The following is a 13,346-nucleotide window of genomic DNA, read 5'->3' on the forward strand; positions in this document are numbered from 1 at the left end:
CTGCACAAAGAAGGAAATGTCATTAATGCAGATAGTGTTAAAAATTTATAAACGTATTTACAAAAGAGGCCTGGTTTTGGTGTCGTGTTTGATCCTTTTAGGAAGGAACCCCTAGTGCATTTTCAGCATGCTGACTGTTCACAGACACATTTCTCTCATCTTTTTATTTATTCATCTTTTTTTTTTTTTTTTGAGACAGAGTCTCACTAGATAGCCCGGGCTGGCCTCCAATTCAAGATCTCCCTGAATGCAGGGATTACAGGTATATGCCACCACACCCAGCTTCTGTGTTCCATGTTTTGTTCTTTTCTCTCATCTTTTTGTAACTGTAAAACAGGAAATATATTTGTAGCCAGATATTTTTGTTTATTTTTGAAAAGATTTATAGAAAAATACCAAATAACACTCAAAAAGTTTAAAAAAATCAATCCTGTTGATTCTTTTTTAAAAAATACATTTTTTATTGTAAAAATACTGTACAGAGGGGTTACAGTTACATGAGCAAGGTAAAAACTCATTAAAGGATCGCAGTTCAAAGCCAGCCGGGGCAAGAAAATCTGTGAGACTCTTATCTCCAATAAACCACTCAGAAAACCAGAAGTGGCACTGCGGTTCAAGAGGTAGAGCGCTTGCCTTGAGCTGAAGAGCTGAGGGACAGTGCCCAGGCCCAGAGTTCAAGCCCCACAACCGACCAAAAAAAAAAAAAATCTGGGTCTGGGAAGGTGGCTCAGTGGTAGCATGCTTGCCTTGCATGCATGTAGCCGTGGGTTCAATTCCTCAGCACCACATAAGCAGAAAAAGCTGGAAGTGGTGTTAGGCTCAAGTGGTAGGGCACTAGCTTTGAGCTGAAGAGCTGAGGGACAGTGCGCAAGCCCAGAGTTCAGGCCCCATATGATGATGCTAAGGGAACTGAATTCTGAGACATGGAGCCAAGAGGTTTTTCTCTGTTGTTGTTTTTAATGTACTATGTGATTTCTTTTTTGTGTGTGCTTTTTTTTTAAAAAATCTTTTTCCTATGGTTTATTCCCTGTTGTCACTGTATTTGATTTTGGTATCCTGGAGTATTGTATAAACGGTTATCTAAATTAGGGAAGGGAACAGGAACAACAAAATGGTGAGACAAAGGATGAAGGGTGAACCAATGCAACAGCGGAACTCAAAAGACAATAGGTTGAAAATGAACTGTACAACTTGGGGAAGGTGTTGGTGGGGAGGGAAAGTGGGAGAAAAATGTGGGAGGGGACAACCAGTTTGACAAGGAATGTACTCACTACCTTACATATGTAACTGTAACCCCTCTGTACATCACCTTGACAATAACATTTTAAAAAAGAAAACAACCAAATAACACTCAAAAACTTTAAAAAATCCTGTTGATTCTCCTAAAAATCAATTATTTATGCAGCAAGAATTTAATTTCATGCCCTCCAGCTCCCTTTTCATCTCGGATGTACCTAGTACTGACATCTCTGCATTCTTTCTATCATGCCTTGCCTTTGTATAACGTCACTATGTATATATCACACTTGAGTTTTTCCGCAGTACAATATGATGGTATTGCTTGTGTAAGTATGTAACTTAAAATTTCATCTCCACTTCCACAGTATATCATGGACTTGGGCAGAAAATATCTGATTAATTAAACTTATCTATCTTTTATGTTATCTCTATTTATTTTCTTGTACTAACAACATTCACACTAGCCAAACTCAGAAGGGACTGATTTATTAACCAAAATGTAATTTATCAATTTGCAATATGAGATATATTTGGCATCCTATACATAGCTTCTTTGCTTGGGGCATTCCTACCTAATATATGAATTACTCAAGAGGCTAGATTATAGATAAGAGGGCTGATAATTAGAACAAAAGCAAGGAGATGTTCTAACAGGATCATTCTACCACACTGAGGTAGCTTTATGATTTGCCCTGTGGCTTTTTATAACTTAGTCATCAGTCACAGCACTGAGATGTTGTTGGAGACACACAGAACAGGTTTCTTCCACCGTCTTGATCTGGACTGTTCACTGCCTCCATTCCATTGGACACACCTGCCCATGTCCTCCATGACAAGAGGGCAGCTTACTACAATACCCTCTCTTTATGTAAATAAGACATTGATTGGAGTTTGAAAAGCCCCCAAAACTACTTGATACAGACATGGGAAACACCTTCACTTTCACTGCAACTTATTTACACCCGGTAAGACTGTGGAGGTGCTAATACATAGAGGTGGTGATCACCACAATGTCTTCAGACATTGACATTGGTCCTAGTGGCCCAAATCAAGTGTAGTTGGAAATCATTAGTTTAGAGTGAAGGGTGACAGAAAGAAAAACCAGATAGAATATTGTATGGAAGTCAGCTGAGTAGCAAAGTTAAGGATACCAGTTGTGCAGAAGCATAGAGAGTATAGAAATGTTTTTACTAGACCTGTGTTGGTCTCTGCTTTCCTAATCAGACCTTTAGCTTTAACTAATTTTAGGACAGTTAGTCTTCACTCTTCTGACTGGAAATCACTAAAGGATTAACTATTGCTATTTATTTTTAAGTATACTTATTATGAACTAATTGTGCTAATATTTATACTCAGTGTCTTAAAAACCCTTCTGTCCATCTTAAAATATAATACAAAATGAAGTATTCTATTATCAGATATATTTTCCTATTCATTTCTCACCATTGTTACCCCTTTAATTTTAAAACAACTGATAAATGTAAACTTTATCTTTTAATCTTACTCTTTCCTGAATTTGGCCAGGAATATAAATATTGCTTGAGGAATGACCAGTTTTTAAATATAAATACAAAGGTTTAAAGTGACATCATGTGTTTTACAATGAGAATAAGAAAATGAGATTCCTTAAGCTGAAATAGACTTAGCAGGCAGGTACATTTCTAGACACATATATGCTCTGTATTGGAGAACATCACACAGAGCTTTGGGAAACCCAACTGCTAACATGTTTGTATCCAAAACTCTTGCCTGTTTCTTGTCCTTAAGTTAATTACTTTATAGTGAGTCTATTTATTATTTTATTATCTTGACTAATTCAACTTTGCCTCTGTTTTAATAGATTAATCAGGCTTGGTTTTTCCCTTTATGCTCAATAAATGTTTGCTGAATGAAAGAATGAATTACAGAAAATGTGTTATCTCCTTTCTAGTAGGTTATCTGCTAAAATAATCAGGGATTCTAGTCTTCATTATAGAATTCTTCAATGTAAAGTTATCTAACTATGTAGTTTTGAGTTTTTTTGAGAATTTGTCATATAGATTGGAAGGCATATATCCTTCCTTCTTTCCTTCCTTCCTTCCTTTCTTTCTTTTTGGATCTGGTTGTGGGCCTGAACTCTGGGTCTGGGTACTGTCCCTCATCTCTTCAGCTCAAGGCTAGTGCTCTACCACTTGGGCCACAGCACCACTTTTTTTTTGCTGCTTATGTGGTGCTGAGGAATCGAACCCAGGGTCTCATGCATGCAAGGCAAGTGCTCTACCACTGAGCCACCTTCCCAGCCCTAGAATTCATTAAGTGTCCCGATACTTTGTTGCTTCCCTAGTTTGTAGTGTTTAGTACTGTTGTCTCACACAGAATTCTTTTTTTTTTTTTTTTGGTTGGTAGTGGGGCTTGAACTCTAAGCTTGGGCATTGTATCTGAGCTCTTCAGCTCAAGGCTAGCACTCTACCACTTGAGCCACAGTGCCACTTCCGGCCTTTTCTGTTTATGTGGTGCTGAGGAATCGAACCCAGGGCCTAATGCATGCGAGGCAAGCACTCTACTGCTCAGGCACCTTCCCAGCCCCTCACATGGAACTCTTAATAATCTCTTGGGATTGGTCTGGCTGTCAGTAGATTTAACCTATCACCCATTGTCCAGCTTTACTAATTAAATTGTTTGTCACCATAATTACTTATAATACCGTTTCAGAATTTAAGACCAATTGAAACCTAAAAAAACTCCTAAAACCCTAAATTTAAGACTCCTTTATCTTACATCTGGTCTACTGTTCTTGTCTATCATCATATCTCCATACATCTATATACATGGTATATGGATTCCTCACATCGTTTATTGTTTTTGGTGTTTTGTTTGTTTTGTTTTTCCAGTCCTGGGGCTCAAATATGGGCATGGGTGATGTTCCTGGGCTTTTTTTTTTTGCTCAATGCTAGTGCTCTGCTATTTGAGCCACAGCTCCACTTCTGTTTTTTTTTGTGATTAATTGAAAATAAGACTCTCAGACTTTCCTGCATAGGCTGGCTTTGAACTGCTATCCTCAGATCTCAGCCTATTGAGTAGCTAGGATTACAGGCATGAGCGACCTGTGTCTAAGCTGGTGTGTGTGTGTGTGTGTGTGTGTGTGTGTGTGTGTGTGTGTGTGTGATGCACATGCAGAATATGAAAGTTTATTTAAAGAAAGCAATATGTTTTTATTTTGAGGAATATGAAAAGACCATATGAATATAATCTATAATTCACTTCTTTCCTTATTTACTGACAATCATTATTGAATTTTGGATATATTCCTTTTTTCTTATATATATATATCATTTTTTGATAATTAGGTTTGCATTATATATGAATATGTTGTCATGCTATGAACACGTATACCTTAATATCCATTGATCAACCCTTCTCCATCCCTCTCTTCCTCCTACTTTGCCAACCTCTGGTGGCCACTATTTTACCCTCAATTTCTGTGAGATCACTATCTCACGAGATCACACATATGTCAATACTTGCTCTCTGCCTAATTTATTTCACTTACCCTAATAATTTCTAGTTCCACCCATGTTGTAATAGAATTATATGCCCTTTTATGGGCAAATAGTATTCGATAGTGTACATGTAGCAATTTACTCTTTCCATTCATCAGTTGAAGGATATTTAGGGTTTGTTTTTAATTTCTTGGCTGTTATGAACAGTGTTGCAATAAATGTGGGAATACAGATATCTCTTCAACATACAGATTATATTTCCTTTGGACAAATGTGCATTTAGTTAATGTTCAACACCTCTTTGTGGCCTTTTTCCTCCTTATTTTAGGGCTCAGAACATCTTTTTCCATAGGTCTAAGTTGCTGCTCTGAATATTTCCTACTTGGGGAGGGGGAGTTGCAGGGCTTGCACTTGGGGCCTGGGTGTTATCCCTGAGCCTTTCTCTGCTCAAGGCTAATGCTCTCAACACTTGAGCCACAAAACCATTTCCAGTTTTTGAGTAGTTAATTGGAGATAAGAGTCTCATTGGGACTTTTCTGCCCCAGCTAGCTTCAAACTGCGATCCTCATATCTTAGCCTCCTGAGTAGCTAAGATTATAATTGTGAGACACTAGTGCCCAGCTTCCTCTTCACTCTTCATATACCTTCTACCTAAATGACCTAGCACTGTCTTAACAGAGAGAAGCTGGTCGTATGTGGCTCCTGGGCAGGGCCCAGGCAGGTTTGATAGGAGCCTGCGCTGGATATTTTAGGTAGCTGGCTCCTTTTAGTAAAGTCTCATATAGGTTTTCACCTATTGAATAAATGAAACTCATATTTTGGTTGTTATTTATATTTTATTTTGATTGATGAATGCCATCTAATACAGTATTGTTTTTCTTGTGCGAGTATCATTTTACCCTGTTAATTATTCGGTCTACTGCAGACTGTAAGGGTAACAGATTTGCAGTCCCCAGTACCACAAGGGGCAAGGAAGGATGAGAAACCAAATTGAAGAGCTTAGCCGATCATCCTAAGAAACATTTTTTGAGTTTCTGGACAAACTCATCTCTATGGGTTCTAAACTTGATGAAGAAAATGATGAAGAAGTAAATGCAACAGAAAGAGATGTGCCAAAGCAAAAGTAAGGATAGTTCCAGTCTGGAGAGGTGCCAAGAACAGTATTCAAATTGGGACAGTGTTGAAATCCTATTCACCTTTTGACTGATTCTTCTTTGAGGTTCTCTTTCATTCCTTGTTCACTTCACAGCTGCTTCCTTTTGCCACTCAGCCTGCTCTTTTCCATTTTCTGAGTTACCAGAATCTTCCAACCCCTTGCCAGGAATAGGGCCTTTTTGTCCTTTTTACTTCTTGTTATACCACATCATCATACACAACAGGTAAGACTAACACTTTCCTGTTTGAGCTGGAATATTTTTCCTGGAGTTTCAGAACTCTTTTTTTCCTTACTGAAGTTATTTCCTGTACCACGTCCAGGATTATCTTTGGCACCAGTACTTGGAAACTTTATGCTCCCCCATAGGCTGTTTTACAGCATTAATTAGGTTATTAATTTATTTGTATCTTCATATTCCAAAAGTTGGTAACGGGCACTGAGATCTGAAATGGTAGACATACTTTGATCCTAAAAAGAGCCCTGTCTTTAAATACTGCTAAAGGTTGGCCCCAGAACTTAGACTTTGGACTTCTCTCTTTTTCCACTCATTTTTAAAGAGTGCTTCTATGACCTTAAATACTTCCTTTATATTGACGGCTCCCATTCCCATCCTTGATTATACTTTAGATTTATTTCTAATTGTCTACTTGATTTTTCCACTTGCATTTCCATAAACACCTTAAATTTAACTTAAGCAAAACCAAGCTCTTGATTACCCATAAGCTAAATTTGCTTCTCTAGCATTATTTATATCAGTACCTGGTTGCTCAGGCCAAACACTGTGAGTTTTTCTCTTACGTGCCACTTCCAAGTTTTAGATTAAGTGCTACTGGATATTGTATAGCTTAAGTCTGTCTGCAAATATTTGTCTTCTCTTGTGAGGACCTCAAAAGAGCCTCCTATGCTTCCCCTTTTGCCCTTTCTCCCTTTAAAATGCAGATTGTAATTTCATCCAGCATAAAGCTCAATTGCTCTCCATCAGCAGGGTCCTGTGAAGTCTCACCCTTGACTCCTTCTGGCCTTCACCCTCTGTGAACATCCCTGAACTCTCTTCCCTCCAGTTGTACTGGCCCAGCTTTGCTTAAGTCATCCCAGGCCCAATCCAACCGGAAAGAATATGCATTTGCTGTTCTCTCCGCTTCAGATTTCCTTTCCTCAGATGTTTATGTGGTGTACCACTTCTCTTTATTTGCTCAGGTACCATTTCCTCAAAGAGGCATTTTGATATATTAGTCATCCTACCTAAAATAGCATCCTCCTAAAATCTCTATCTTACTGTGTTTGTTTCCTCTATAATTTTTACGTCTATTTAACATTTTATTTTGTTGCTATTTATTTATTTATTGTCAATTGGGGGCTTGAACTCAGGACCTGAGTCCTGTCCCTAAGCTTTTTTGCTCAAGGCTCATGCTCTGTTACTTTGAGCCACAGCTCCACCTCTGGTTTTCTGGTGGTTAATTGGAGATAAGAATATCACAGACTTTCTTGCCTGGGCTGGCTTTGAACTGTGATCCTCAGATCTCATCCTCTGGAGTAGCTAGGATTACAGGTGTGAGCCACCAGCACCCAGCCCCTATTTGACACTTTAATTGGCTAATATCCTTGTTCAAATGCATGCTCCATGAAGATTGAGAGGCCAGAGACACTCTCGCCTTGTTCCCTGCTGTATCTTTATAATCAGAACAGTGAGATGAATGATGGAGTGAATGCCAGTGAATGGATGAGAAATGTTTGGATGGGGCTGAGAAGGTGGCTCAGTGGTAGAGTGCTTGCCTTGCATGCATGAGGCCGCCCTGGGTTCGATTCCTCAGCACTACATAAGCAAAAAATAAAGCCGGAAGTGGTACTATGGCTCAAGTGGTAGAGCGCTAGCCTTGAGCTGAATTGCTGAGGGACAGCGCCCAGGCCAAAAAAAAAAAAATGTTTTGGAGCACAGGCTCCATGGTACCCAAGTCACTGGTCCTACTTCCCTTGATGGGCAGAATGCACATTTCCACTGCTCCTGACTCCCATCTGTTAAATAGTATTAATTTCATTTTCACCTGCTCCCTCAGGCTGCACTTTCCTCTTCATTCCACAAAAATAGCCTTTTAGAACTAATTTTAAACATAACACGTGCTGACAAACAGGGTAGTTTCTGTTAGGAGATGAGGGTTCTTTTGTGATATTGGTTACAACTCAACTGGAGCCCTGATGTTCTGTGTCTTAACACTGGATCTAACCTGAGTAGATGAGGATATATGTTGTCATTGTTTGCTGTAGCAGGGGACCTTGAGAGGCTGGGTAAGTGCTCTGCAACTGAGCTACATCCCAGCCCCAGGCAGAGTACTGTGAGTACACATCCTAGGAGGAATGGTAGAACGACAGTCATTGCGAACACTGTGTGACAAGCATTACTTAATGTTGTTTGCAAAACACTAATCCTGGTCCTATGAAGTTGATAACTATCATGTCTATTTTCAGAAGAGGAAATGAAGGTACAGAGAGGTTAAATAAACCCCCTCAGGGTCACACAGTAGTAAGAGATAGGGCCAATGTGGATTTCAGTTCATGCTCTTAACCATCTTTGAATATTTGAAGAGCCACTACTGAAAGCAGGCTAGAGTGGAAGTTCTTAGAAATCAGGTTTAGCCTTAGCCAAACATTCCAGAGTTACGACCTCTCAGTCTTCTCAGTACACTGAGAATGTAGCCTCTAACAGGACCAGTAACAGAACTACCTCAGACTTACTTGCTTCTATGTCTACTAATAACCTATATTTATTCTATTTTAAGGATTACATTTGATTCACTTTGAGCCATTTATTTTAGACCAACACTCATTTTGTTGTTGTTGAATGAAAAATGAATGCTATTTAAATTGATTCATTTTTGAGCCATTTATTTTATCACAACATTCATTTTAAATGCTATTTAAATTGAGGAAAAGAGAAAAAATTAAAAATTGATTCTAACGGTCTCATCTTGGAAAAGCTTACCCGTGGGGCAATTGGCCTGATCACTGGCAGTGCTCGTCTGCTGTGCCCTTGAAGGAGTATTGTAGAAGGAAAATGCCCCACATTTCCTAATCCTATGATGACTTTGTTAGGATCCTTCTGTAAACATGTGTTGAGCACCTACTCTGTGTCTGGCATTTTTCAAAGCACTGAAGATGAAAAGATAATGCAGCTTAATCAATGTCTGTAAGGAACTATTATTAACTACGAAAAGAAGCAATTAAGAGTATAGCTGTAAAATTTAGTAGATAAACAGAAAAAGACTTTTGAGAGATTTGAACAGAATAGAAAGGGTAGAAAAACGAAGATAACTAGGCATGAAAGGTAGCATAGAATCTTTCCTGTCTGAGAAGGGAAAACTTTTAAGTGTGAAGGCCATGTGCTATGGTGCTGGCAGGGAATTCCCACTGGAATAGTATATTAGCATTTGCCTTCAAGATAAGATTCAGGGCTGGATGTAACTCAGTAGTGTAATTAATTTGTAAAGTATTTTGACATTCCTAGAACAAATGCATCTTGTCTTACTTTAGTCTCCAGAACTCAAAGATGACGAAGTCTCCTTCCTCCCTGTCTCCACTTCATAGGCCAGTAAATGCACTGATATGGAATGAATGAATCCATTAAACTAAGTAAAAGTAAGGTTTCTGTGGATTAGGACAAGGACTCGTGCAGTATAGACAAAGGGATCTTTCCGTTTCTTTGCTTCATGTACCTGGAATCTCTTGGATGGTGGGGGAATAAGGGTCCTTCATTCTAGGACTTTGGTCCCTAGATAAGCTTATCTTTCACGGATGTCAAATGGTTTGAATGAAATCACTGTCTCTAGCTGGGACTTGATGCCCAGGTGGGTGGGGATTTCCCCTGTTTTGTTTAAATCATAGTTGTCTTTGGGTTTGGCTAGCATGTGCATGATTAGTTTACTGACAATTGGTTTTTTCCTTCTTATACCATATGTTATTCCATGATTCATCAGCTTTGAGTCTGTTGCCTTGAAGGTGAAACAATTTCTTCCAATGTTGATATTTCAAAATCTCGTAGATAACAAGCACACACATATGCAGAGTCCTTGCAGAAGTTTTAAACATTTGGAGATGAATGAATTATGCTGCTACAAATGGAAAGGAGCAATGACAAATTGTAATGGTGGTATCCAGTCATCCTTTGTTGGGTGGCTGCTTGAATGCTGATATTGATAAAGCCTGGATGCTTATCTTTCCTTGTGACATTGCTTATGGTTGTGTTGTTTATGAATTTAAAGTGTTTTTACTTAATTGCCTTAATTTACATGTATTTTAATATTTTTAGACTGACATGATCTTTAGTTTTGGAAGTAGGGCTTAAATTCCATTTATATAACATTATCTGTTTATATTCTAATGGTGGTTTCTCTTCTGTATGTAATGTATAGCAATGATTATTCAAGCCTCTAGAAATGTTCTTTTAGCTTCAGATACAAATAATAATCTCTGAAAGTATTTTAATAGAGCACATTTTCTGAATGCAAAACAAAGCAGTCATTTCTGCCTAGGCACTTTCTAAGTATTTAGAAGATTAGGTTTCTAACAAACACACACTAAATTAGCTTTCTGCATACAGCTCTAATCGATGCTCTTAGGACATGGCATCATTTAGCCACCTGTCTCTTTTTAATCATGGTGTTTTTCAGTGGAGTGAAGCTTTATAATTTCATGGTGTAAATACATGTATAAATATTTGTCTACACTTGTACATTTGGAGAAATTTTTAAGAGATTCTAATTTTCCACATCTTCCTCTCCCTTCTTCTTTACCTGGTTTTAGCTCCTCTTTGGTTCAGGTGTGCTTGTGTCCCTAAGCCTTTCTGGGCCGCAGCTGGAGAAAGTGGTGATTGATAGAAGCTTGGTGGGGAAGCTCGGCTCAGACACCATCAGCGATGGTAATTACCCCCATGTGCAAATCAATTGCCTACATTAACAGTGGGGCAGGAGAAATAGTGTGTCAACAGGTAGACTAATTATTAACACTAGGGACTTGCAAACACAACAAGTAATTGCTTGTAATAGCGTACTTACAACCCCTGGGACCAATATAAGTTTCCACTAATATTTAATACCAAGGTCTTTTTTTCTTCTTGCCAAGTGTTAGGCTCATATTCTGGGTATTTTCTACTCTTTTCTTTAAAAATGTGAATATATTTTGAAAATAAGCTTGTTTTTATTCTTTCAAGATCATTCCTCTATTATATCTTTAATAATAATATTACTATTAATAATATTCTTTGGGCTGGGAAGGTGGCTCAGTGGTAGAGTGCTTGCTTTGCATGCATGAGGCCCTGGGTTCAATTCCTCAGTACCACATAAGCAGAAAAAAAAAAGCCAGAAGTGGTGCTGTGGCTCAAGTGGTAGAATGCTAGCCTTGAGCTGAAGAGCTGAGGGACAGTGCCCAGGCCCAGAGTTCAGGCCCCACGACCAGACCCCCCCCCCAAAAAATATTCTTTTTGGTGGTAGTGGGATTTTTACTCAGGACCTCATGTTTGTTGAGCAAGCATTCTACCACTTGGACCATGCTTCCAGGCATTTTTGCCTTGTTTTTCAGATAGGATATCACACATTTTGTATGGAGATCTAATGATCTTGGACTGTGATCTTTCTCCTTCCATTTTTTTGCAGTAGCTGGGACCACAGGCAGGAGCCACTGTTTCTGACTTGCTTATTGAGATAAAGTCTTGCTAACTTCTTTTTTACCCTGTTTGGCATTGACCTAAAATCCTCCCATCTGTGGTTACAAGGTAGCTGGGCTTATAGGTGCATACTACTTAATACCTGGTCCTCATTTCTTTAATAACACAAATATGTCAACACAGATCCTGGTAAAATGGCATAAGAGCTTATTTAGGAAGATATTTTGTTACTAGTCTATGACTACTGACTTTTGAGAGATTTGAAACTTTTCTAAATAAGGAAAATCAATTCCAGATATACTGGCTCTACTGAGTGAAAACACAAATAGTATATAATTGGTACAAAATACATAAGAAAATATTTTAAGTCATTCACTGAATAGGAAAACCACTATTGAGTCATAAAGTCACAATGCTTGATGCCAGACTACCTGTGTTGTTTATTTCAAGAAAAAAAAAGTAGAATTATTTCCATCTTTATAGTTAAAGAAACTGAAGCTGAATGACATTGGAACATAGCGAGAATTTTATAGCTGGAAAGTGACTGAGCTGAGATTTGAACATAGGTTCTGATTACAACACCGATTTTCTTTCTGCTATACTATGCGGACTCCTGAATTTTTCAGACTTTGTCCTTCTGTTTAAGGCAAAAGATCCAAAAAGAGATTCCATTATATGGAATAATGAAATTGGTCAGTATCTTAAATTGAACAAAGGAAAATGTAGTATAGTAGAAAGACAGAAATGAGAGTGAAGAGACCTGTCCACCGTGTGCTCTCACTAGCAGCCTCTGAGTAAGTCAGACATAATCACAGCACCTTAAAAAAAGTGCTCTGCAGGATGGTTATAATTAGCAACATTACTGATAATAACAAGCGGGGCTAGGACTGTCAGGATGCCACTTCCCCTTCCATGTAGGAGGATGATGTTAAGGGAGCTTCCCTATGGAAGATGTTCCATTTTCATATTCTAAGAATTGAACCTTTTGTTGACATTACAAATGAAATAGTGACTGTGATGACTTTGTCATTTTGATGCTCCTCTATAAGAATTAAAATGAGACTTCCAATGCTATTCGTGTGAATTATCTTTTTTCACTTGTTTCTTTTATTTGTACCCAAAATAATACACTCTCATGGGACATGATAACAATGTGGTTTCTTGGCAGTTCTCCAAATTCCCCTGTTATTGTGCAGATCCACTGTTGGTCACTGCTTGCACGGCCAGGGGCATGGAAATAAAGAAAAATGTATAAGACATTCAACAATTTCTTTATGCTAGGAACAGTGAATTTCTCAAATAGCTATTATGTGTTTTATCAGTAATTTCATAACACATATGGCCCTTCATGTAAACCATGATATTATCTATTCACTTTATACTTTATGAATAAGGCTATAGAAATATTCTTTGGCAATCTTCATTGTTAAATATTAATTTCTGTAATATATAAATGGAGTAAAATATACTTTTTTTCATTTGACTTGTATACTGTCAAAAGAAGGATCATTGGTTAAAAATTAAATTGGTGAATCGAAATAAAATTTAGATTGGTACAGAACATTTATCACTTTACTCTCAGATGGCTTAATAGTGTAGAAACATGGAATTAGAGTGAAAGCACAATGAAAGTATTGTTTTCATGTTTGCACTTCGGCATGAAGTACTCATCTTGTATGCTTCTGTAGCCTTGATTCCACATATGTCTTAATTGTGGTAGCTCCCAAATGTCAATTTATATTAAAATAGTCACAGAAACAAAAAGAAGACCAAACAAAAACAAAAAGTAAATCTGTATGATTAACTTGATGGTTGTTAT

The 13,346-nt window shown here is 38.0% G+C and overlaps 1 protein-coding gene across 2 annotated transcripts in view; it reads left to right on the forward strand.

Moving 5' to 3' along the window:
* LOC138815257 (WD repeat-containing and planar cell polarity effector protein fritz homolog) overlaps positions 1–13,346 on the forward strand; it is a 261,096-nt gene that overhangs the window by 78,396 nt on the left and 169,354 nt on the right. For both annotated transcript variants that reach the window (XM_070004544.1, XM_070004543.1), the window contains exon 7: positions 10,669–10,783. In XM_070004544.1, coding sequence (XP_069860645.1) covers positions 10,669–10,783 — 115 coding nt within the window. The remainder of the gene's footprint in view (positions 1–10,668; positions 10,784–13,346) is intronic.

Source organism: Dipodomys merriami, unplaced genomic scaffold (assembly GCF_024711535.1).
Source record: "Dipodomys merriami isolate MVZ:Mamm:240054 unplaced genomic scaffold, mDipMer1.0.p SCAF_63, whole genome shotgun sequence".
Taxonomy (NCBI): Eukaryota; Metazoa; Chordata; class Mammalia; order Rodentia; family Heteromyidae; genus Dipodomys; species Dipodomys merriami.